At 41.6% G+C, this 23,596-nt stretch overlaps 3 protein-coding genes across 5 annotated transcripts in view; 2 read left to right on the plus strand and 1 right to left on the minus strand.

Annotated features, from left to right (window-relative positions):
* LOC119724719 (E3 ubiquitin-protein ligase UBR5-like) overlaps positions 1 to 7,501 on the plus strand; it is a 40,315-nt gene extending 32,814 nt beyond the window's left edge. The window contains exons 37-48 of the mRNA XM_038195901.1: positions 74 to 1,133; positions 1,435 to 2,188; positions 2,433 to 2,649; positions 2,776 to 3,028; positions 3,303 to 3,547; positions 3,678 to 3,808; positions 3,924 to 4,199; positions 4,432 to 4,516; positions 4,638 to 4,925; positions 5,145 to 5,289; positions 5,617 to 5,717; positions 5,997 to 7,501. Of these exons, the coding sequence (XP_038051829.1) occupies positions 74 to 1,133; positions 1,435 to 2,188; positions 2,433 to 2,649; positions 2,776 to 3,028; positions 3,303 to 3,547; positions 3,678 to 3,808; positions 3,924 to 4,199; positions 4,432 to 4,516; positions 4,638 to 4,925; positions 5,145 to 5,289; positions 5,617 to 5,717; positions 5,997 to 6,209 (3,768 nt within the window). The 3' untranslated portion in view covers positions 6,210 to 7,501. The remainder of the gene's footprint in view (positions 1 to 73; positions 1,134 to 1,434; positions 2,189 to 2,432; positions 2,650 to 2,775; positions 3,029 to 3,302; positions 3,548 to 3,677; positions 3,809 to 3,923; positions 4,200 to 4,431; positions 4,517 to 4,637; positions 4,926 to 5,144; positions 5,290 to 5,616; positions 5,718 to 5,996) is intronic.
* A 607-nt stretch (positions 7,502 to 8,108) lies between these two features.
* LOC119724720 (protein REDUCED WALL ACETYLATION 2-like) lies at positions 8,109 to 16,770 on the minus strand. Of its 2 annotated transcripts, none has more exons than XM_038195903.1 (4): positions 16,583 to 16,770; positions 11,327 to 12,157; positions 10,938 to 11,065; positions 8,109 to 10,528 (listed from the first exon to the last, which is right to left on the minus strand). In XM_038195903.1, the coding sequence occupies exons 2-4, from the start codon at positions 12,127 to 12,129 to the stop codon at positions 9,576 to 9,578; spliced, it is 1,884 nt and encodes a 627-aa protein (XP_038051831.1). In that variant the 5' UTR covers positions 12,130 to 12,157; positions 16,583 to 16,770; the 3' UTR covers positions 8,109 to 9,575. The 2 variants fall into 2 exon arrangements, with proteins under 2 accessions (XP_038051831.1, XP_038051830.1); XM_038195902.1 differs by having other exon boundaries at positions 16,600 to 16,768.
* Positions 16,771 to 16,990: 220 nt separating this feature from the next.
* LOC119724722 (testicular haploid expressed gene protein-like) lies at positions 16,991 to 23,061 on the plus strand. Of its 2 annotated transcripts, none has more exons than XM_038195905.1 (5): positions 16,991 to 17,136; positions 18,417 to 18,504; positions 20,045 to 20,103; positions 20,556 to 20,622; positions 21,176 to 23,061. In XM_038195905.1, the coding sequence occupies exons 1-5, from the start codon at positions 17,118 to 17,120 to the stop codon at positions 21,759 to 21,761; spliced, it is 819 nt and encodes a 272-aa protein (XP_038051833.1). In that variant the 5' UTR covers positions 16,991 to 17,117; the 3' UTR covers positions 21,762 to 23,061. The 2 variants fall into 2 exon arrangements, with proteins under 2 accessions (XP_038051833.1, XP_038051834.1); XM_038195906.1 differs by lacking the exon at positions 16,991 to 17,136 and adding an exon at positions 17,143 to 17,231.
* The last annotated feature ends 535 nt before the right edge of the window (positions 23,062 to 23,596 follow it).

The raw sequence follows: 23,596 nt of genomic DNA on the forward strand, positions 1-23,596 counted from the left end.
TTCTAAAGTGCATTTTTATTTTGATTGATGTATGGAGTACATTTTGAGGGGTGTATTGCTTTTCTCATTATAGTTGGTTGTGGAAAACTGCCTGAAACCTACCTGGGATTGGCTCGTTTGCATTATGAACAGCACAGAGGCACAACTCCGTTATGGTAAAGCTTTGACAGCTGCAACTGACCCCGCCCATCCAACACACCCCAACCATGCTCAGTACATGCGTGGATTAAGAGGCGCGGCCCGCGAGGCAGCAACAAGAGAGGAGCAATCCTTCCAGCGCAGCTTGGAGAACCGTCGCAGCAACACAGCAGCTTCTCATTCTGCCAGTAACAGCGAGGAGCACTCTGCCCTCATGGACTTTCTCAATTACACCCTGTCGCTGATGCGCTCCCACAACAACGAGCACGCCAGCTGGCTGCCTGTCCTAGATATCTCAGCTCTGAAGCATGTCGCTTATGTCCTGGATGCCATGATATACTACATGCGCTGCGCTGAGCAGGACAGCGCAGGAATGGCAGCAGCTGACCAGGATCGCATCCGTCGCTCCTCATGGAATCTTGTCTCTCAGGAGTACGAGATTGAGGAGGCAGCTGATGAGGAAGGCACTGATGCCAGTGTGGTGTTGGACACGGAGAGCGTCGAAGATGATGGCAGTGTCACTGGCTCCACCTCGGGTCAGCGACATCCTTTCTTTGTCCGTTCCGACTCCACCACCTTCCTAGGATGCCAGCCACCAGATCCCTTCAGCACACCTCTCTCAGAAGCCTTGCCGCTTGCTGACAGACCGCAGCTCCTACAGCCAGATGCCACCCGGGAGCAGCTCTTTGGAGTCCCACACCAAGTTGTTCCTGGGTCATCCTCCTCGGATCCCCCACCCATTACATCCCACAGTGCATCGGTGACCGTTGAGCGACAATTCCTTGAGGTCATCCCAATGAGGATGAGCGTGTCGCAGCGTAACCCTCATGCCAGCAGCGATCTAGACGATACTGATGAGGAGTTGGAGGCTGGGGATGGTTTGCTGCCTCCACAAGATGGAGAAACCTTAGTTGCTGGAGAACCTCAGCGTATGTCGGATGTCACAGCGGAGAATGAATCTGGAGCAAGAACAGAAACTTCTAGTGATCCGTCAGGTTGGCTGCTGAAAATTTATACCTGTAAAATTTTTAAAGAACTGTATTTTGCTTTGTAAATATAGGTCAGAAGTGAGCTAAGAACTTGTCTTTTTCTTAACCCACAATACAAGTTGTTACAAGCTTCTGTGTTAGTGTTTGTTACTTTCCTGACATATTTTGCCTTAATTTAAGATGCCCGGGGATGCACTATTTTTATAAAAGGGTTGCTGCTCTTCAAGACGTGACTGCCCTCTTCATACTTTTGTGGGGGAGTTCATTACAGTACTCACTAAATGTTTGTTGTTCCACATGTTTATAGGAGCCAGCTTAGCCAGTCTGTCCACTGTTCTGATGAGCCAGAGCCAAGGAATCGGCAGTGATCCAACCCTCTCCTCCCAGGGAACCTCATCTAGTGACCCCAGCAACTCATCTCGTAGCCACCCGCTAGGCTCCAGCGGTGCTTCCCTAGACTCCCAGACCGAGAGGGACCTTCGCAGTGGTGTCATCAGGGCTGGCTCGTTCACCCACACCCCATTCTTCCCGGACATCCTAGGAGGATCGCTGTCAACTCCCCCAAGAGTTGGTGCCCCATCATCATCGGACAACCGGGAGCTGCTTAACGCGATTGCCACCATATCCCCTCAGGAGGTGTCAGTCATCCGGACAACTGGACTAGCGCAGAGGCCGCCTTCTTACGAGGAGGTCACCCAGGGAGGGAGGCTTGTTGATGACCTAGCCGGTTCGAGCCAGGGTCCAAGACCTCAAGAGATGATTCCCCTAGCAGACCCTGCCCAGCTACTAGCTGGACAATCAGGACTCTGCCCCATCGATGTAAGACTAGATGCCCCGAGTGAGGCTCCACCCACTTTACCGCCGCCAATGCAGAGCCCGTTGAGGAGGAGCGGGGCCGTCACATCACAGGACCAGCCGTCCCGCTCTGGCAATGCTAACGATGGTGGCAGCAGTGGGATTGATGCAGATGTAGGATTAGCTATGGGTCCTGGACTGAGCAACTCAGCTGGGGAAGCTTTGGGAGGGCTGCTCACTGTTGGGCCAGGGAAACCCACTGACAGGTACGAATACAACTTGGATTTAAATACTTATCCACCTGAACACACTACTTGCTAGAAGTGAAAGAGAGGATTGGAAATCATGAGATCTTCCTTTGTTTTGTTGGTTAATATCTGTTTCCCTAGAAGGTTACTCAAAACATCAGATTACTTATTGATACTCTTGATTAGGATTAGGGTTTTTTAGTGTGGCTATTCCTAAAATATTGATTACTTTATGGCACTTATTTTTTAATTTTCTTGTCAGGTTTAAGAGTGCTCTCAGCCCAATGGTCTCAGCCGACAACCTTCTTGGAAGATGGCGTCTTTGCCTAGAGCTCTTTGGCCGGGTCTTCCTGGAGGATGTAGGGGCCGAGCCTTACTCAGTGCTTGGGGAGTTACGCCCCTTTGAGGTCAAAGAGCTACGCTTCCGTCGTGAGATGGAGAAACTACGCAACAACAGGAATGGGGATCTGACATTGGAAGTAAGCAACTTCTTAGCAAAGACTTCAGACTTACTATAAAAAGATGCCTTTCAGAATTTGGGGGTGTTTTTTTGGTTGAAAATATGTTGTCCCTTCAAAATGTAGAAACTTGTATCTTTGTGTCAGGTGGAGCGCAAACGAGAGCTCTTGATGCAGCAGACCATCCGCCAGCTCAACTCCTTCTACAACCGCCGCAGCAGCGCCTCCACAGGTCCCCCCATGGCTGTCCAGCGAGTCAAGGTGACCTTCAAGGACGAGCCCGGAGAAGGCAGCGGGGTGGCCCGGAGCTTCTACACCGCCATTGCTGAGGCGTTCATGTCGGGAGAGAAGCTACCCAGCTTGGACGAGTCTCAGGGGAGCTACAAGGGACCTCAGTATAGTCAGTACCTCAGTATAGTCAGTGTTTGTGTCCTTGGGGAGGATAGTTTACCATGTCTGGTCCTGTTCTGTATGGAGATTCTGTGAATACAGAGTAATAGTTCAAGCAGAGTTCCTTATGGTCGCCCACAATGGCTGTGTATTTTTCTTTATGATGTTGAAATTGATCCAAGTAAATGAATTGAACTTAGTAAGTTCCGATACTTGCTTTTTAAATCAGATTATTGTCATTAATTCATTTCATCTCTGTGTTGTTTTTCTGAACCTACACACAGGGCTAATACAGCGGCTTCGAAGTCAGGAACGGGAGCGCGAGCGCCGTCGTCAGTCAGACTACCGCAGCGGTCGCATGATCCAAATGTTTGATCGCGAGCGTAATCAGCTCTCCTACGACGCGAGACCGTTCTACCCGCGGGATGGAGGCAGTGCAGAGGATCGGGCCGGGGACTACGAGCCCCTGACTCCTGCCAAGCAAGCCCTGGGAGAGAGGTTGTTTCCAAGAGTCCTAGCTCTGCAACCAGTGAGTACCTCAGCGGGACAACGATAACATTGAATCCATTAGTACATTTTGTTAAGATCCAAAGCTGTTGCAGTATCATCCTGCTCATTTTTTAAATTTCCCTCACGTATTCTTTCTGTTTTTTTTCCAGTCATTGGCTAGTAAGATCACGGGCATGTTGCTAGAGTTGCCACCAGCCAGGTTGCTGTTATTACTATCCAGCGAGGAGACACTGAGGGAGCGAGTGGACGAAGCCGTGGACATCATTCTCAGCCACGGAAGGTGAGCCCTAACATCTGACTTGTATGTGAGCTGGGTCATAGTCCCAACAATATATTCTAAGGGGTTTTTCAAAACCTTGGCTTTGTGAAATCATCTAATTTTTTTCCCCTGACAGGGAGGAAAGTTCCGAGAGCAGCCTGTTAGATCTAGACATCTTCAGTCTCTCGGACCGCAGCGGTTCAGGACCCTCTTCTGGACCAGCCCACCAAGACAAACCCAAGCCTGGATTGGGCGGGGAAGGACCACGCCCGGACGAATCCGAGGAAGGGGAGGAAGGAGCAGAGCTTGACAACGAGCCGTTGTTTTACCAGCCGGGGAAGAGAGGGTTCTATTCCCCCCGGCCGGGAAAGAACAGCACGGAGCGTCTCAACTGCTTCAGGAATGTTGGAAGGTAAAGAGTCATCTCAATAATCCAAATACATGTCCTTTGCTAACGCTTGCACCTGAGTGGTAAGAGAAGCAAATTGTGGTAAAGTGGCTTGCCTGGGGACACAGCACAATGCCAGTCCTGGGATTTAAACCCCTGACCCTTAGTTCAATAGCCCACAGCACTTAATCTTTGTGGTACGCTGACCATTTTCTTATTAACTTCATGTCTCACTTCCCGTTTTGTACTGTTGCAGGATTCTAGGACTGTGCCTCCTGCAGAATGAACTTTGCCCTTTGACCTTGAGTCGACACGTTGTCAAGGTGCTGCTTGGGAGAAAGGTAAACCGGCCAGAGAAAATGTTCACTTACGCTTTTACGAACTTAAAAATCTGAAATTTCTGAACTGGATTGAGATTTAGTTGAGCAAATTTTATTAATATTTTGTTTCTACCTTTTGCAGGTTGGCTGGCACGATCTAGCCTTCCTTGACCCAGCCCTCTATGAGAGCCTGCGACACCTGCTCCTGGACGCCCAGCGGGACGGAGCCGAAGGCCTCATCAACTCCTTGGATCTTTACTTCAGCATCGAGCTGTGCAAGGAGGAAGGCGGCGGGGCCAGCAGTAATGGGGGGCAGGTGGAGCTGATCCCCCACGGCTTGGAGACCCGTGTCACGGTGGCGAATGTGTATGACTACGTGCGACGCTACGCTGAGTATCGGATGACGGTGGTTGCGCAGAAGGCCTATGCGGTATGTCAAAGGAGCAAATTTATTATGCGGTTTGTTAATGAGTCCGGCCCAGCATAAAATTATTCCGGAAACCAAGACCTGTTCGGGTTGGCTTGAGTCATTCTAAATACTTTTTAGTTTGACGTGACTTTGGAATGTCAATCAGAAATTGATGGGAAATTCTTTAAGTTTGTAGACTAATGCTGTCCCTTCTGATTTTTGTCTTTGCTGTGCTGATAGTCCATGAAGCAAGGCCTGTACGACGTCCTACCCAAGGGAGCCTTAGAGGGTCTGACCGCTGAGGACTTCCGTCTGTTGGTCAACGGCTGCGGTCAAGTCAATGTGCAGACTCTCATCAGCTACACAACGTTCAATGATGAAACTGGTGAGCGGCCTACCTCAAGAAGAGATTTCCAGATGCCAGCAGTAGTCGAGTCCTCTTTGCTGGACCTGAAGGGCCAGGCTATTGTGCTCAGACTACTGGGTCGCTGACTGACCGACTGACATACAACAGAACTTTGATATAATAATAGTCAGTCAGTCGGTCAGTTAGTCAAAGATAGATTTGTCTGAAGCAGACAGACCAATATTGAGCCTGAGTCTCCCAACTCAGGGGCCTAAATCTCGTAAAGTTGGCGATGAAGCCAAGATGTTGTTAAGTTTGTGTTGAATCTCAGCTGAACCAAAGTTGAATTTGTCTGTTTTTGTACAGGAGAGACCCACGCAGGCGAGGGCGGGGAGAAACTGAGCCGCTTCAAACTCTGGTTCTGGGCCATCGTGGAGAAGATGAGCAACCAGCAACGACAAGATCTGGTAAGCTAAACTTGGTTATCATTTTAAATAAAATGGTTTTGACTTTGAACAAATGCAACCAAATTCAAAGACGAAACGAGTGCGCAATCTCCCAAGACTTGATTTGCTTCATCTTGGGGATATCTCCCTCTTGCACCAGGGCGTCTTTACCGTGCTTGCCTAAGCCAGCTACATTAGAGAAACAAAATGCACAGGCAGTCGGGTACCAGGACCAAAGCAACTGCTGAAATGCTTTAGAGGGTCTAGTAACGGTCCAAGTGTCCCCTTTTGCCACCCTAGGTCTACTTCTGGACGTCCAGCCCCAACCTCCCGGCCAGCGAGGAAGGGTTCCAACCCATGCCGACCATCACCGTCCGACCGCCGGACGATAACCACCTACCCACGGCCAACACCTGCATCTCGCGCCTCTACATCCCTCTGTACAGCTCCAAGGCCATCCTGAAGAAGAAACTACTCATGGCTATCAAGACCAAAGCATTCGGCTTCGTATAGCGGACTCCGGCGACCAGAATTAGAAGCCGTTACTGCGGTGGTGCCACACTCACACGCATGCTGCACGCGTTCTTCAAGAAAAGGCGCGTACGTATTTTGGTAACTCGATTGGTCGGAGGAGTCCGCAGTGTGTGTGTGTGAACCACCTGAGCGCGACTCGCGTGAGCTTAATGCCACCTCAGAAAGTGGCTGCCGCCGGATTAGTCTATAAATTCTAGTTGTAGTAACATTTAACCAAAGTAGTCGTCCGGGAAGTATTTAGAGAATTTTTGTCCTGGACAGATTTTTTAAAAGAGGGATGGTTCTCACATTTGCGTCACTTGACAGTGTACCCTTCCCTTCTAATGTGCACAGCACTGTCTATTAAGACTCGCACAGGAATTTACCATAATACAGATTCAATGCTTTTGTCTAGTGCTTATTATTTGGGTGAATTTTGACATGTGATTGAGTTTGCATTGAGTAAAAAAAAAATTATTGAAGAATTTTCTGTATTTTAACTTTCACGTCTAGGCTATCGACACAATTTCTGTTTTTATTGTTTAAGTTATTTATGTTTAGGATAATTTGTTTCATGAATTTAAAGAATTGAAAAATATACACAGCACCGAATGTTCAGAGAGAGAGAGACTCCTTTATGGAAAAGGAGGAAGAATGAAGGAAATAAAAGTAACGAGTATTCATGGTATTCCGTAGTAGAAAGAAGCGTTAAATACAAAAGCTTCACATAAATAATGATTACATGTAAATTCAACACCTAGTGGTGGAATTGAAATCCAGATTTTTCAAAATTTGGTTTGAATTCCTCTATTCAGTTAGAATTTTAGAAAAAGGATATTCAAAACCAACCTTAAATAAGTACCAAGTGGTACAACCCATGGCAGCCGGGTAGCAGTGAGGCCGGGTAACGTGTGAGGAGGGCTATACGGCACCGTCCGTGCACCCAGGCAGTACCGGTACCTCGAGAGTACAGAAAAGGAATGGGGCGTGATAAAAGTCTGCAAATTAGACGCATACAGTGTTTGCAAAACCGGTCTTCGAATGCAAAGCTGTAATACTTGAGTTGTATGGATACAATATATGGCCGAGTAAGTGTTAACCAATCAACCTACCCACCAACCAACATAAGCAGCTCAAGCCCATGACGTGTTTCACACCGCTGTGGGGGAAAAAAATCAGGCCTTTACTTTTTTGTGACACAAGCTAAAGAAAATAACTTGCAGCATCCCCGAAGTTGCTCGATAGTCTCTTGATTGTAACCACATTCACTCAGTGGTTTTTTGGTTCGTGAATAACCTGCCGATTTGACTGATCTGAGAGTTCCCACCCATGTTTTTAACACGACAGCTCCTGGGTGTTTTTTTGTAAAGGCCCGGTGGTCACTAACTCCCACAGACTATCCGCTCTGTTCACAAGTACCCCCTCACCGGCAAAGAAAGTACCGTTGGGGGTGACCGAACGACGCCATTGGGACGTCGTTTCTAGGTAAAAGGGCGCCCTCTTTAGTTGGTACATGGAGCCCATACCCAAATATTGTGGAGGGCACTGCATGTGGCACCTTACTCGTCACTTTTTTTGTTGGCACGAATGGGAGCTTCTGGTAAAATTGGATATTTGGTTTGAAAAGAAAATCGTATGACCGGATTTTTAAATCTCTGGTTTCTCCCACCACTCGTATCACTAATACGTGTATTATGAACAAGTTGAAAGGAGACACCACAATTTAAAGAAATACCCTTATTAAAAATAGTCACATGTCCTGCACAGTGCACTGGGGTAAAAGACAATTACGTGTGGACAGTTATTTCAAACATACATTCTAGTATGGAAGATAAAATAATCTTGAAAGTGAGTAAATAAAACACTAAAGGAAATGTGTACAAATGCAGTCTCAATGTCTTCTTTTGTCTGTCGTCATCTTTTTTTATTAGAAACAGAAAGCAAACGTATCCCTCTGATCAACTTAACTAATTATTAAGTGAATTGAAATTTTTTTTTCTCCCAATAGATGGAATACACTAACACTATCTTTTTTCCGAATATTGTTTAAAATTTAAATTTTAAATGTTGTGATGTGTTCCATTGCTAACATTAATTTTTCGTAACTAAACAGTGAAACCGATCAAAATATCAATGTTTCGTCTTCAACGATAATCTAGTCAAAAATAAACTAAATTGCACTAATCCATACCTACATAATTTATTTTTATTATTATTATTTATTCGACCTCAACAAAGAATTACATACAGTGATACAGAACCAAACAACAATTACACAAAAGTTGTTGAAAACGCACAACAAAAGAAACGTATAAACATGTAATATAAATTATTAAAAACTCATGAAGTAGAGGGCATGCACTTTAAATGACAGCTGGAGTGGGCTTCCCAATTGGGAGTTGAACAATATTTAATTATTTAATATTTTGAATATTTAATAAACGAGTTGTACAAAAAAAATTACCATAATTATATGTGTTCCTGCTTTGATCTGAGTTGCAAAGAAATATTCCACACAAAAACAAGCATTGTGAGTTTTGGACATGCAATAATATAATAATAATATAGATTTATATAGTGCACTTATCCGGAAACCCGATCAATTACGAACTGACCTGCTACATTGCTGTACAGAAATGAACTGGCATGTTTTTGAGTACATGTATATCTCTTTAAAAAAATATCCTTTTTTATTAGACATTAATGCTGCTGGTTCAATTTTAATATAATTTTTCACAAACCGTATGGAGTTAGGGTAAAAAAAAACAATACCAAGGATAATTCTATGAAATAGAAATGTACAGATTTCCTAAAAATAACAGATAAAATGAAAGACTATTTTTTGGCATTGATTGCACAAAAGAACTTTTTAAAAGTGCAACAATTTGCTACAAAACAGCTATCATATTATTAGTAAAATTTCCTTCTCAGAACCAACTTCTCTGACCTCAATTATTTCAAGACACTAATCTTTCATTTCCAATGTACACATGAGAATTTATGAATTGACGTCACAGAAGTTTGAAATGTCTTCAGAAATTTATTTTCTCCAGATTTACATTTTTTTCATGATGTATCAAATATTTGGTATCCTATTGACAATTAAGAACAAATTCAAAACAAAATGCTTCATTTTTGCAAAAACTTCAAGCTGACTGCAAGCATTTAACAGTTGCAAAAAAATAAAAAGTCTTCCACCACCAACTATCTTCTGTAAAAATAAATTATCTTGAATACATGTTTTAGCAACTAAAATAAACATCTTGGAATATGAAGCCACCATAAACAATAGGTCAAGAAACTAGACAAGGCAATGTACGAAACTCTTGGATGTCCGTGTTCCGTGTTCTATGAGGGAATCAGGATTTAAACGATTCCAATTTCCCGCAGGAGCAGAGCGAAGCACAAGTGCAAGCCGACTACCACGGCTCCCACGATGCAATTCATGACAACTTTCTTCATGTCCTTGGGCAACACGAAAGCGCTAAACTCTAACGTCAGATGAAACAGCCTTTGCGACAAGAACAAGTAGAGGACCGACGCAAGCGCGAAATTCAGAAGCGGATAATCGGGGATGAAAACGATCAGCTTGCGCGCGCCGAACTGCATGTAGATGTGAAGCTGGCTGATGTATGTCTCTAATGTGATCTTACCGAGGAACGCGAAGAGGCCAAGATACCGCACCCGTAACCACGGAAACAGGTTACGGAAAAAGATGTAAACGAGTATTGGCAGCCATGTTGTGTAGGGGTTGTATTCATTGTAGTCGTACCTATCACGCCACATGACGTTGTCGTACCAGATAGCCACGGCGATACAAAGAAGCCCGCTGAGGAACAACTTGATGTAAATTGAGGATAAATAATCGCTGCGATTGAGGTGGCGCTTGTCCAGATAATTCATGAAGCGTTCGTAGTGGGGGTAGTTGTACGCGCAGAGCATCCCAACGAAAGCGGCATAGTGGTCCAACCCGGCTCGAAACAGCCACTCGTGCATGGAACCTTTGTACGACAGCACAAGCCAAAACGGCTTAAAGACAACCTCGCGTAGTTGCGTATCAAAGACCAAAAAGTTGATTACGAAGTAGCAGATGAACTTGGCGGCCATCTTGACTCGGTTCTCGTTCCAGGAAGGGAGGATCCCCATGAACGCGTAGACCGACAAGAACCAATAGGTGTGCATGGCGCAGATGTAGTACAGCATGTAGCTGTTGTCGGTTACCAGCATGGTCATGACTACCAGGAAATTCAAGCGGAACAGCATCTTTAGAAAACGCCAAAGAGAGAAATCCTTGCGAACCCAGAAGAAAGAGAAATTACCTGCAAGCGGAAAAAGGCAATTTTAAATTTTAATTTTAAATTATGAAAGATTCTGCTGCAAGAAACTTGACAAAAATGAAACTGGATAGAAGTCAAGTTAGATGCCATTTAAATGAACTGTGACAAATGTATTTCTTTATGTGATTGCCTTGTGGTTGTCTTGTGATTGACTTGTGATTGACTTGTGATGGACTAGTGATTGTCTTGTAATTGGAGTGTGATTGCCTTGTGATTGCCTTGTGACTGACTTGTGATTGATTTGTAATTTACTAGTGATTAACTGTGATTCACTTGTGAAAAAGTTGTGATTGACTCAATTGTGATTGATGCCTTGTGACGAACTCTGATTCAGAAGTTGTCTAGTCATTAAATTTGCGTTACCGTTTCCTAGCTCGCAATCACAACTTACCAAATCCAGTCATCCAGACGTAACAAGCAATGAATACCCTGATGTAGTTGTAAGTCTCTGTCGCCCTGTAGTAGTGGTACCAGATGAACATTACCTGCATCCAACCCTTCCATTCCTCAGTCTGGTCCCTGGAAAAAGAAGGAGATAAGACTGTGGCTATGGCAGGCAATAACAAACGAGTCTATGAGAAATGGATTAAGCCGCATCCATAGGCGTACGTGTATACGTAATTGCAATCTGTAGCCACTTCCGTGTACAGCTATGGCTAGTTTGAACCATTACAGAAGTGTCATAATCCATAGCCATACATTTTGACTTGTAACTTATATTTGCTATTAAAACAAATAAATGTTTTACGCTCAGCAAATTCCTGTGAATACCCAACTAACCTGTTGAGAAGTTTATCTGGTGTTTTCTGTACTGTGAACGCCCCTGCGACAGCAAACAGCAGGAGGACCAGAAACATGAACAAGTCTCGCGAGTACTGCCTCTCCGCTACGGGCCAGTGATGCTGGTAGTCACACACGTAGAAGAAGATCATTATCAGGCCGAACACGGCACAGTATTTTAAGAACTCGTCAAATGTTGGTGGCGGCTTCACTTTGGAGAAAGTTTTCGCTTCTTTTTCTGGCATCTTCAGATCTTGAGTTGTGTCACGCTTTTTCTCCTGAGGTGCAATGTGAACAGAATTTGGTTGCGGATTTTCGTCACTGAGGTCAGTGGTGACTTTTCCATTTGGAATGTCTCTTTCGATGTTACCCTTTTGGGCATCAAGTCCATTTTGGGCACTTTCCTGCTGAACGTTAACAATAACTTCCGCCGTTGCTTCGGTAGTTACAATGCTGTTTTGAGCACCTAGATTCTGTGCGTACTTCCTCTGCGGCGTGTTTCTGTTCCCGTTTTCCGGATCGTTTTTGTTCGGTGAATCCTGCTCCGTGTCAGTCGCGGAGGCTTCAAGATCTAAATCACCGGTCGCCTCGGAAACTCCATTCCGTTGGCGACTGTAAAAGTATCGGAGAAGCCACATGACGATTGCAGTGAGCCATAACAGAAACAAAGTGACTTGAGCAACGGTAGGTGCTGTGTGGGGAGGTTGGACGCTCACTACCGAGCTGGCATTGAACATGTTGAATGTCAAGGGAACACTTCGCCGTCCAACGTGCCCAATGCTCCAATGCTTTAAGTTCTCCATGCCGAAGCTAACTTCTCACATGCACCTCCTGACAAAAGAAAACAGTAAAAGATGTATTCATGAGTAAAAAGCTCATGAGATATTTTCGCTTCTCTATCTTATTACTTTTCTTTTCACTCAGAAACTGCGTGATTCATTCATGTGGCGTACCCCTTATCTACTTGTTGTAGTGACGCGGTGGCAGTGGTGGGATTGCCACAAAGTACATAATGGGGGACACCACAGAAGACTTATCGAATGAGAGGAACAACTTTAATGGGATGGTAAAACAGGATGCAAAATTAAGATTGCTGCGCTCATGGGATAAGTAACAGGATGCAAGCGGGCGCTATAACCAATGGTGCTGCGCTGAAAACAAGTGGATACTTGATTCATGCCTCCATGAATTTGCAAGAAGCCCAATGTACTACATGTACATGTACCAGTACCAACAACAAGGGCTTCTGAGGCTTAATGATGAATAGATCATTGTACATGCTCATGTAGTTATTAAAACGAGCAACGTGCTGTAATATACAATACATGCACATGTAGTTCTCATACATGTATACGTGCATGTACATCTTGTGGCTCACTGAAAATTATGAAATCATACATTCACTCAACATGTAGTCTGGATTTGAACAAAACACACCACCGTTTAGCCCCATAAATGTGGCCAATTTACTGGACTACCTCCGTAAACATAGGCCACACATCCACATGTACAAAAACGTGTCGCACTTTGCCCAATTTTGATTTTCACATTTAGGCTTAGTTTGTTGGGTTTTTTTGCTTGAGAAGCATACTCACCCTCTTTATAGGCTAATCAGAAAGTGCTGTCTTTTTCAGATGTCTAATTTTTGTGAAATTTCATGTTGAAATTTTGATATGCAAACGTGTGCAAATGAATCTGGAAATTTCACGAAAAATAGACATCTGAAAAAGACAGCACTTTCTGATAAGCCTATAAAGAGGGTGAGTATGCTTCTAAAGCAAAAAAAACCTACAAACTAAGCCTAAATGTGAAAATCAAAATTTGACAAAGTGCGACACGTTTTTGTACATGTGGATGTGTGGCCTATGTTTACGGAGGTAGTCCAGTAAATTGGCCACATTTATGGGGCCAACTACCGTTATGACATACCCAATCAGCCACGTCAAATTCCACTTTAATCATGCATAGGTGTACACATTTAGTCCAACAATGCAAACCTTCCCTGCCACGTTTACACAATTTATGCATTCATTTTGCTCGCACTGCTTCCGTGCCTGTTTATGCATGCCCTCACACGTGTAAATTTCTTGGTTATTTTTGTTATAATTTTACAATCAATAATAATGTTTGTTTTTTCCCTACAGACTTCCCTGACCAGATGTTTGTTATTGTACCAAGCATACAATAGGATATGCATTTAAAAAAAAAAAAGGCCAGTGTTCACACTGGTTATAACTAACCATGTGCTACATAAAACCTACATCAGCTTTTAAAGGGAATATACAACATTTGCAAACATCGAAAAATAAAACTACCAAGTTGTTTCGAAATACCTTACTAAGATGTTGGTAAATGACAGTCTCAAGCATCTTCTAAAATTACGGCACCTGGTGTGAAGTCATTTTCAAGCAAATGGTATTTTTGTTAACATTTCCAACGGTGATCGGCCGACTAGCGTTGGAAAAACCTAACTTTTTCAACTACTGCTCCAAATTTACCATTTTTTTTTTTGCTATTGGTTACATGTTCATGAATGGGTGCAGGCCAGCTAGATTGGTTCCCTTGCCTTACAATTGTCCATCATCTATAAATTGATCCATTTTATCTTTTGTGGAGTCAGGGAACCAAACTTCTTGAACATTTTTGTTTTTCTTGGTTTTTCCAACCTTTTCGAACACAAAACTTCAAACATGTCAGTGTAACAAATATTTGATCTATTATACTAACCTCTCAAATAGTTCATTTCTGAAAATTACAGCAAAAGCCAATGATGTACTTTCCCTTTAAAATGTCTGTTCAACTCACCAGATATGTAATGTAGCTATACATGTAAAACTTTCTGAGCAGGGTTTGAATATGTTACATGTACATGTAGCTGTGTTGTCGACAGACGACACTTAAATAAACTGCATGTACACAGTATACAGTTCAAGTGCACATATGACTGTGATGTACAAAAAACTCGGTCAATAAAACTAACTGCGCCATTCCACCCCACAACAAAATACAATGTATTTGTCTGGGTGTGGTGTGAACAAATTTCCTTCAAAGAACAGCCTTGGCAGTCTACACATAACAAAAGAGAGAAAAAAAAATGGCCAAGTCGTGTTCATCCAACCATTAAAGGGAATATACATCATTTGCTTTTGCTGTAATTTTCAGAAATGGTTGGAATTGGGGGGTTGGAAATATAAAGCAAATATAGTTACACTGACTTTTTGGAGGTTTTGGGTTCGAAAATGCTATAAAAACCAAGAAAAACGATCATTTTCCTGTAGTCTGGTTCCCTGACTCCATATAAGAAGAAACAGAGCAGTTTACATACATTGGGGAATTGTAAGGTTAGGGAACCAGTCTAGCTGGCTCGTACCCGTTCATAGGTTTGTAATCGATTGTAAACAAGTGCGATGGTCAATTGGGGCCAGTATTTGAAAAAAAAGCCAGTTGTTTCCAACGCTGATCGGCCGATCAGCGTTGGAAATTGATACAAAAATACCACTTTTCTTGAAAATGACAGTATACCAGGTGCCATAATTTTACAGGCGGCTTTAGACTGTCATTTACCAACATCCTATTAAGGTATTTCGCAAAAACTTGGTAGTTTTATTTTTCGATGTTTGCAAATGTTGTATATTCCCTTTAAGTTTCCAGTTGTAAAAATGAATAGAAGTCAGTGAACCAGACAATGACTGAGGCCAAATAAAAAGGTGTTTAGCGTTCCTGCCCACTTCATTTTTGGAGGCTGCCTCCTTTTTTTTTCTTTTTTTTAATTGAAAAAAAAAAAATGATAAATTTTAAACAGTGACATCATTTTGGCCTCTGTCTGTTGCATCTAGCCCATATAAAGCTGGTACATGTCATTTCTTGATGGGTCGGGCGGCCATTTTTTTTGGGGGGGGGAAAGGGCCTCCTCCTTCCTTTTTTTCAAAAAAGGCAGGACGCTAAACATGTTTTTTTTTTTACTTGGCCTGTTGTTGTTGTTGTGTGACGTGTGACATATGACCATATTAAGAAAAGCATGAATGCCTTGCTATCAGTTGCTGTACATAATGTTTGTTGTTGGGTGTTTCACTACTGCAGAAAGTTTGAAATCATTTCAATGTATTTTCCCCAAAAATATGAGCAAAAAATGTCATTTCAGACGTAACATTGACACCGTGTCAATGTTACGTCCAAATATGACATTTGTACCTTTTTAAAAAAAATTCTGTGAAACATTACCCAAATTCACTTTACGTACTTCTTACTATACATGCAACACAATATTATGTTGAGCAATTGTTTAGAATGCATTGATACTTTTAATAATCAAATATGACATGCACTGCTTCCCAACCCGGTGGAATGACCCATATTTATTTGAATATTCATTAACATGGGAATCAAACAGATGGTGAAGTAAATTTAATATAAATAATAATAAATCAAAAGATCTGAAACTCAAACTGCGTAACCCATAAATACTAACAATTACACATGTACATGTAAATTGCAAATATATTGGGTAGGCCCTCTCATACACAGTATTGAGAGTCCCAAATTTTCGGACTAGGTAGGCCCCTACAAAGTACAATGTAATTTGCTGGCTAATTTGTCATTAACCTATATCAGCAACTGTACTACTTTGTACTGGGTGAGTAAATAAAAGGGGGGGTGAAACCCCGCCCCCTCTCAGACACAAAACATTTTTGGGGGACATAGGCCTACATAGTACATCTACATCTACGTGGGTACTCAGCAAAGTCCACTTCTGGATGTTAACGCTGAGTACGTTTATATGTCTGCCTGTGTCCACAACAGTCATGACAGTCGGACACAGAGGCGTAGCGAGCAGGGGTAATGGGGGTATTTGCACACTATTGTGCGATAGCGATTAGTGCGCATGATTCATGATGAATCGTCAGATTTATTTATCCATAGTCCCAGCCCCCCCCCCCCCCAACCAAATTATGGAGGCCAAGTGTCCGGAGAAAAAAACCTTTCACCATTTCAGCACTGATTTGCTGATTAAAAAAAAATGTGAAGGGCCTGGTCACCCCCCCCCCCCCCCCCCCCCCCCCCCCCCCCCCGGCGCAAACACTCCTGGATCCGCCCCTGGCTCCCGGCTCCCTCCGCCCTGCCCCCTGACCTGGCATGCGCCTGGACGCATGCTGATTGCTGGAGTGGAAATTAACAAAAACGTGAACGGTAAAAACGTAAGTTAACTCATTAACAATGATTATGATTTTTAAAATATCTAACAACAAATTATAATACCAAGAAAGGAAGCATACCGCTGTGATCATCGATGATTTAGCAAAGGCAAACTGCACCTGTTTTTCAGAAGCGACAGCATACCGCGAAAACAACCGGATGTATCTCATAACTATTACAGCGCGTTTGATTGGATAGAATCCCGAGTTCTTCTCTCGTTGAACGAATCATATTCGATGTAGTTTAACACTTCATTGCGGTGTAAGCCCCGCCCACTTCACGAAGTTTTACCCTAATGTCCTGTTATATTCCTAATATTTGTTGTTAATAGAAATAAATATCAAGTAATGGATCAATTGTAACGTTCATCTTGAATTCAAAATTGACGTTTCCGAAGAAAAACTTAACAAATACCAGTTAACGCTCCGCCCATATAATGCATATTCATAACATAATGCGGAAGTGAGTCCCTAGCAACCAAAACCAAACAGCTGAGTCCCACGCACGCAACGTGCAACGAGGAGTACGTGAGTGGGGATTTCACGTGTAAGAAAATCGAAGATTTTGTTTATTCAAAAAGGACTGAAAATAACAAACTATGGCTACAGCAGTACAGGGTAAGTACTTATGTATATGGAGCTTTTAGTTGATTACACTTTTCTGTCTGGAACAATCTAAAATTAGTAAAGACTGCTTGGACTCGGACTCGGAGGTAAGTCATGTCGCGTTGGTTGTCGTGGTCGTCTGTGCTTTGTTGTGTTGTTGTTTACAAATTGTTTGTGCGTGTAGCTCACTGTAGGCCCTACCACCAGCACAACTGGTCATATTTTACCTTAGAAGAATTTATCTTTAAAAAAACGTTGTAATTTGCACAAATCAGACATTTTATATCATGTATATTAAATAATATAGGTGTTTCCCCCTATTTTTCAAGACAAAATATTAACTGCCCTTAACTTAAGACAGTTTTTATCAAATTATTTAATGTTTACCATCGTGACCACTAATTGGAAGTGTTGCACATTTTCTTCGTCCTTTAACGCCGGCACATTGCACAGCACCCTCTCATGCGCACACATACAATTGAAGCAGGCCTACAGTTTTCAATTCCAAGCCGAACGAACGGTCGGGCCTAGTGGATGGCGCGTAAGACTAGGAGTAGAAATTAGGAGGATGCGTTCCGTTCGATTCGGTCCTAGCCCCATAAACTTGGCCAATTTACTGGACTACCTCCGTAAAGTAGTTTACGGAGGAAGTCCAGTGAATTGGCCACATTTATGGGGCTATATAATTCGGTCCGTGCACTCATTTTGATCCCCCCCCCCCAAAAAAAGGAAGAGTTGTCTTTCTTTGTTGCTGTAAATCGAATCATACAAACAAATTAATTGAAGAATATTTCATCTTCTTTTTCTGATTGATGGCTTTTGAAGATTATTTTTGAAAGGAAATAAAGGCCAAAATTGCATTCTGATTCCCATCTTGTGAATAATTAAGAAGTCACAATGACAATGAAAGCGTGGAACCAGACAAAGAGTCATCACGGTAATAATTTTTAAGTCCCGAAAAACACCCACTTTCTATTATATGTACAGTCGAGTCTCGTTAATACAAACTCGTTCGGACCTAGCCAAATTGTTTGTTATATCAGAATTTTGCATTAAAGAGGAACATCAGTCCCATTCATTGTGCACATAAATGCACAGTCGGGACTAAGGCTTTATGTTTGTTATAACCAGAATTTTGTATTAACAGAGTTTGTACTAACAAGAGTCGACTGTATGCTTTTCATGATTTATTTCTAAGTGTGCTCCAAAATAAATTACCATAGGCACCATGCTGGTAAGCGGAGGATATGAATATTGGAAAGTGGTTGACTAAATTGTGTTTCTTTTTTCAGTGAGGCCAGTGCACACCATGCCTCCTTCCCAGAGATTAGATGTTCTAGCGAGACCAAAACAACTCCCACCTGGGTTTCGCGAGGACAGGTAAAGTATTCTCAATGAAATGCTGAACCCCCGCCCCCACCTTAAATTATTTTGCACTGAGAACACCTGCAGAATCCAACAGAAAATAGCAACAGTAAAGCATGAAGTTGCAGTCAATCTACAAGATGAAAATTCAAGATGAATTCCAAGACATTTTTTTTTTACAATTTTGTGGTGTCGATTAAAACCACTAGTCAAAGTGATTGTGCTTTTTCTTTTGAAATCGGCCAACAATGCTCTTAATAGAGGGAAAAGGAAAACATTTTTATGGACTTTGTTTTGTTTTAAGTTTCTAGGATTGAACATTATTGTCATTCTTTTAAAATTATTATTAATATTTATGACATAAGGAATATTCATTTTTTGTTGTGGAAAAGTTGGTACACTTTGGATTCCATTCTCAAATTGCCAATACCCAAGTTGTAGCACATTTCTGTCGCATTGTAACAACCAACGATTAAACACGCAACACTGTGTACACCACTTTGTTACTGCGTAAAAAAAGACCCAAGCGAACATTTCCCCCTACAATAGAAAAGATCAATAAACACATGCAAGCTGCCCCATTCATTGGCAAAAGTTAAACAGCGTTGCTAAGCTACCCTGCCAGGGGCCAGGACGGAAAGTGATTAGTCAATATACTATCATTGTTTGCCACTATAAAGATGTTCGTGTCTTGCAATTGTGTATTATCGATTGGCAAGATGATTTTGTGTAAAGTTGGAAAAACGTTCCAAACGTCTTGGAAAAGGGCTACTGAGACAAATTTGTGCTTGATGTAAAAAGATTAGATTTTCAAGAAGAAGTTACGGAAAGCCATTCGCATTTGGAAAACTAGATAGCATTCAACATTTTGAATAATTTGTAGGTATTTTTATAGTTATTTTTAATTATTCATCCATTTTTTTAGCATTTGTATCCAAGGAGACTTTCTTGCTGTTAGAGTGTTAGTTCTTGATATCTCATTTATTCTGCATAATTATATATTTCAGAACAGTGATTTTTAAAATATCTGGAAACTTTACTTATAAATGTCTTTTTTCAACACCCCCCCCCCTTCCTGTAAATGGAGCCTGCTTTGAAAGACAGTGATCCATTTTGTAAAGGGGAATGTCACCTCCCATTATCTGGTTTGACCTGTTAAGGAAATGGAACAGCCCAAATGATATGGCTGAAACAATCAATAGCCAGTTGCCAGGTCCTGAATAATTAACAAATTAGGGCGGAGTTAACACTTCTCCAAAGCAGGTGTCACAGTCATAATACCTTGTAAGGATCCACCCACTGCAGTGTCAGTGATCTTAAAACATGAATATTAATTAGCTGCCACTTTCTGTTGGCCCAAATTGCAACGCTAACTTTATATAGATTAGAATTTAGGACTTTTTCATCTTAGATTCTGAAAAAAAAAGGTATGATTCAACAAACTCAATTATTTCTTTCTTTCATTTTTCACAATCTTAATATTCATACCATTTATTTTCATTTTTATATTAAATTTTTGTCATGTATTTTATTTTATTTTTTTAAATTTTTGTAGGCGATCTGTTTATTGGATTGACAAACTCCCTCCAATGCCTGAGGGCACAACAGCTTTTGGTGAGTCAATACAAATGCAACATTTTTTTCTGTTATTTATTTATTTAATTATTCAGTTTTAATCTCTAATTTATACAGTCAGTATTGGACATTGTATTGCCAGCACTTAAGGTATTGATTTCAATGTTGTAAACTATCATATGCTGTTAATACTGAACAGGAATTCGATCGTTTGAAAAAACCATAACAAATAAACTGAATTTTATAAAAACAGCTGGGTAAAAATGATTTTCTTGAGTTAATATTAATTAGCTGCCACTTAAGTTCTGTTGGCCAAAATTGCAACGCTAACAGTATTTAGATTAAAATTTAGGATTTGATTTCGTCTTTGATTCTGCAAAAACTGAGTTGCAATATATACGTTCTTTCATTTTTCACAATATCAAAATTAACTGAATTTTATAAAAACAGCTGAGTAAAAATGATATTTCTTTTTCTCGTCTGTGTAACAGTTGTGAATGGTTGGCAGGACGCACTAAGCAAAGCAAAGCCTGTCAACGCCGGCTGGAAAGGAGAAAGGTAAAATAAAACACACTTTGTGGAAAATATATTACAGGAAAAAACACTTGTATAAAAATTTAATTCCTTCACTGCACCAGAAAAATATGCAACATTACTAAAGCTGCAATTGATATCAAAAGAATGTATGCATCTGCATAATTTTTCCTAAAAACAAAATTGGCGGTTAAACATTTGTGATGCGATCAAGCTAAATTAGTCATTTGTCGGAACTTTCATTCGGAATATTCAGGCCAAAATAGGGCCACTTCATCACATCACATCTCTTGGTGTTTCGACTTCCATAATTTTTGAACTAAAGATGGTATCAGCATGCGGTTTTCACAGCAGTAATGCTGAGATTGTGCTCTTTTCAAATCTGTAAAAAAAAAATTGACCAGTGTCAACGAGCAACACACTGCATCACACTTTCTTTTGGGATTGTTAAGTGAGTAATTTGCTATTTCACTTGTCTGACAATACTGCAGCGTGTGTACTGTAAAATTACTTGATAATCAATTCAATTTAAGTAAACTGTTGATTTTTATGATTGAATTTTCTGATCATTTTTCAGGCCGACCTCCATCTGGCCAGTCAGCAAGAACGCCCAAAAGGCAGAGGCAAGCGATCGTCTTCAGGTTCTTAGTCAAGCCAAGACCACGGTGCCGAGCTTCGTCCCTGAGCGACCCATCATGACACGAGTCAGCCAAGCAGCCAAGAACGCCACGGCTTCGGACCGCATTGAGCAGCTGGCGCGCGAGAAGACGTACGTGCCGTTGAAGATCCGCGAAAGCTACGAGTTTGACTGCTTCATGTGGGACCAGGAGATCTCCAACGCGGCCCGGAACGCGCGCTGCTCGGACCGTTTGGAGGCCCTCGCCGAATCCAAACGCCACCACCCGAATTTCCAGAACGCCCGGTCCATCCAGTGGGACGTCTCTGAGTCCGCTCTCAAGGCCATCGCGACGCTACGGATGCAGCAGCTTGCGCGGCCGAAAAGCCGCGGCAAGAATGACAACTACGATCCCTACAAATTAACCACAGCGTCGCTGCATGCGCGAGCCACGCCTCGAATCGAGGAACTATGCTTACCCATACCAAGGAAGATACGACAGAAACGTGTCGGTGGGGGTGGTGGTGGTGGTGGCGGTGCAATATAAACAACTTTAACACTCGGCAAGTCGGCATCATTTATCAATGTATTATATTTTTTTGTTTTCCTTTATCTGATTTCACAACTGTATCAGTTTTGGTCAGGGTTTGTTTTTAGACAAAGTATACCCCGAAGATGAAAGAAACTTAAGACAAACTCGAGATTGATAACATAAATGCCCCCCCCCCCTCCCTATTTTCTAATGTTTTTCTTTTGGGTTCAATAGAATGATAGCATGTTTTGCAACAAAAGTGTAAAAAAATATCTTTCTTGGGGATGTAAACATACCTTTAGTCTTTTAGCCCTAACAATATTTGAAGAAGTTTTGGTGGACTTCTTTCTTTTTTTTCAAATAATTAAGTTTAGTGATGTCATTGGGAGCTAGAGAATGCCTCGTTGAATATATGTCGATGTCAGGTAAATATTTTATTGAGAGGTCAGTATTGAACTGTAGAATGAGTCCTGTTTGCAGATTAGTAGGCCTGTTGGTTTTTGGCAATGCACCATTTGTGTACTGTATGTGTACACCTATCATTCAATGTGCACTGAGGTCATTTCTAAATCAGTGAATAGATGTACGAATAATTTGTAGAGGTTTGGAGAGTAATAATCCTATCACTATATCTTCCTCAAATAAAATGTTCAAATGAGTCTTGAGATCAAGTTATTCAATTGATGAACGGTTAAATTTGCATAATATTTATCTTATTTCCTCAGCTTATTTGGTTGGAGAAAAATAAGGCTACAGTTTGATTGTTTAATGGTGGTACATATACTTTTAACATTTCAAACTAATTGATACAAAACATGCATTTTGTGCTTCCGTCCGTATTGCTTTTTACGTTTTGTAAAAATGTATTCGCATATTTATGCAATTTTTTGGGTTTGCAAGCTGGTTTGATGGTGGTATTAAGTGTGTGCAAAAGCTTCAGTATTTTCCAATGTATTTGGGAGAAAAATAAGTAGATCATTTTTGATTATGTATGCAATGGTTTTATACATTTATTTCTTTGGTAATTTTGTTTCACATCTCACACTTGATATTTTATATTCAAATTATTCTAAACAATAACATTTGATTTATTGGCAGAATATACATTATGCAAACAGTGAAATTGTTTAAACGTTTGTTGGCTTCTGTGCAGATGCATATACATGTATAATGCTTTATTAATTGTACCCATAAAACTGCATATGTTGTTTATCACTTTTTTTGTTTTTTGGTTTTCCTCTGTTTTTTTTTTATATTATTCATATGCAATGTCACTTTGTCAATAAAGCTTTGGAATGCACTTTATTTAACCATACATAATTTGTCGTCAAGGTGTTAATTTTTTTTATTTGGGTCTCAGGTACGGATCCGAGAGGTGGTTTTGGGGGTCAAAACACTCCCCCCCCCCCCCCCAACCCCCCGCTCTGACACACAAACAACAAATATAACAATTATACATGTACAACATACTAATAATATAATTTATTCTTTTGCAGAAACTAGGAAACAATGAAATGACCACACGATTAATGCACATGTGTAAAAAAAATAAACTTCTGATCGATGATGGGGATATAAAAGAAACCCCCTCAGCCTCCCAAAAGTCCCATGAACCCCCCCCCCCCCCCCAAAAAGCTGAGAATTGCATAACATAGATTTGCCTCTGTCCCCCCCCCCCCCCCGGCCCCCACATCCCCCACCCAAACCCCTCATTACTGAAAAGTAAACAAATCCCAATTTCAAAAGATGTTTTTTTGCGTCGGCCTTGAATCCAAACGTCTTGGAGCCCTTGCTCTTTGTTTCTTTTTATTTGTTTCTCATCATTGCGTTGCTGTGGTAACCACTTTCGA

This window comes from Patiria miniata, unplaced genomic scaffold (assembly GCF_015706575.1).
Source record: "Patiria miniata isolate m_02_andy unplaced genomic scaffold, ASM1570657v1 HiC_scaffold_18, whole genome shotgun sequence".
NCBI lineage: Eukaryota > Metazoa > Echinodermata > Asteroidea > Valvatida > Asterinidae > Patiria > Patiria miniata.

Excerpts from the sequence above, each read along its gene's own strand:
- LOC119724720 (XM_038195903.1), bottom strand. The coding sequence starts at position 12,129 with ATGGAGAACTTAAAGCATTGGAGCATTGGGCACGTTGGACGGCGAAGT. Across the intron at positions 11,066-11,326 it reads CCAGATAAACTTCTCAACAG|GGACCAGACTGAGGAATGGA; the intron begins GTTAGTTGGGTA and ends TTCTTTTTCCAG. Across the intron at positions 10,529-10,937 it reads CGTCTGGATGACTGGATTTG|GTAATTTCTCTTTCTTCTGG; the intron begins GTAAGTTGTGAT and ends TTCCGCTTGCAG.
- LOC119724722 (XM_038195905.1), top strand. Across the intron at positions 18,505-20,044 it reads CCTGGGTTTCGCGAGGACAG|GCGATCTGTTTATTGGATTG; the intron begins GTAAAGTATTCT and ends AAATTTTTGTAG. Across the intron at positions 20,104-20,555 it reads TGAGGGCACAACAGCTTTTG|TTGTGAATGGTTGGCAGGAC; the intron begins GTGAGTCAATAC and ends TCTGTGTAACAG.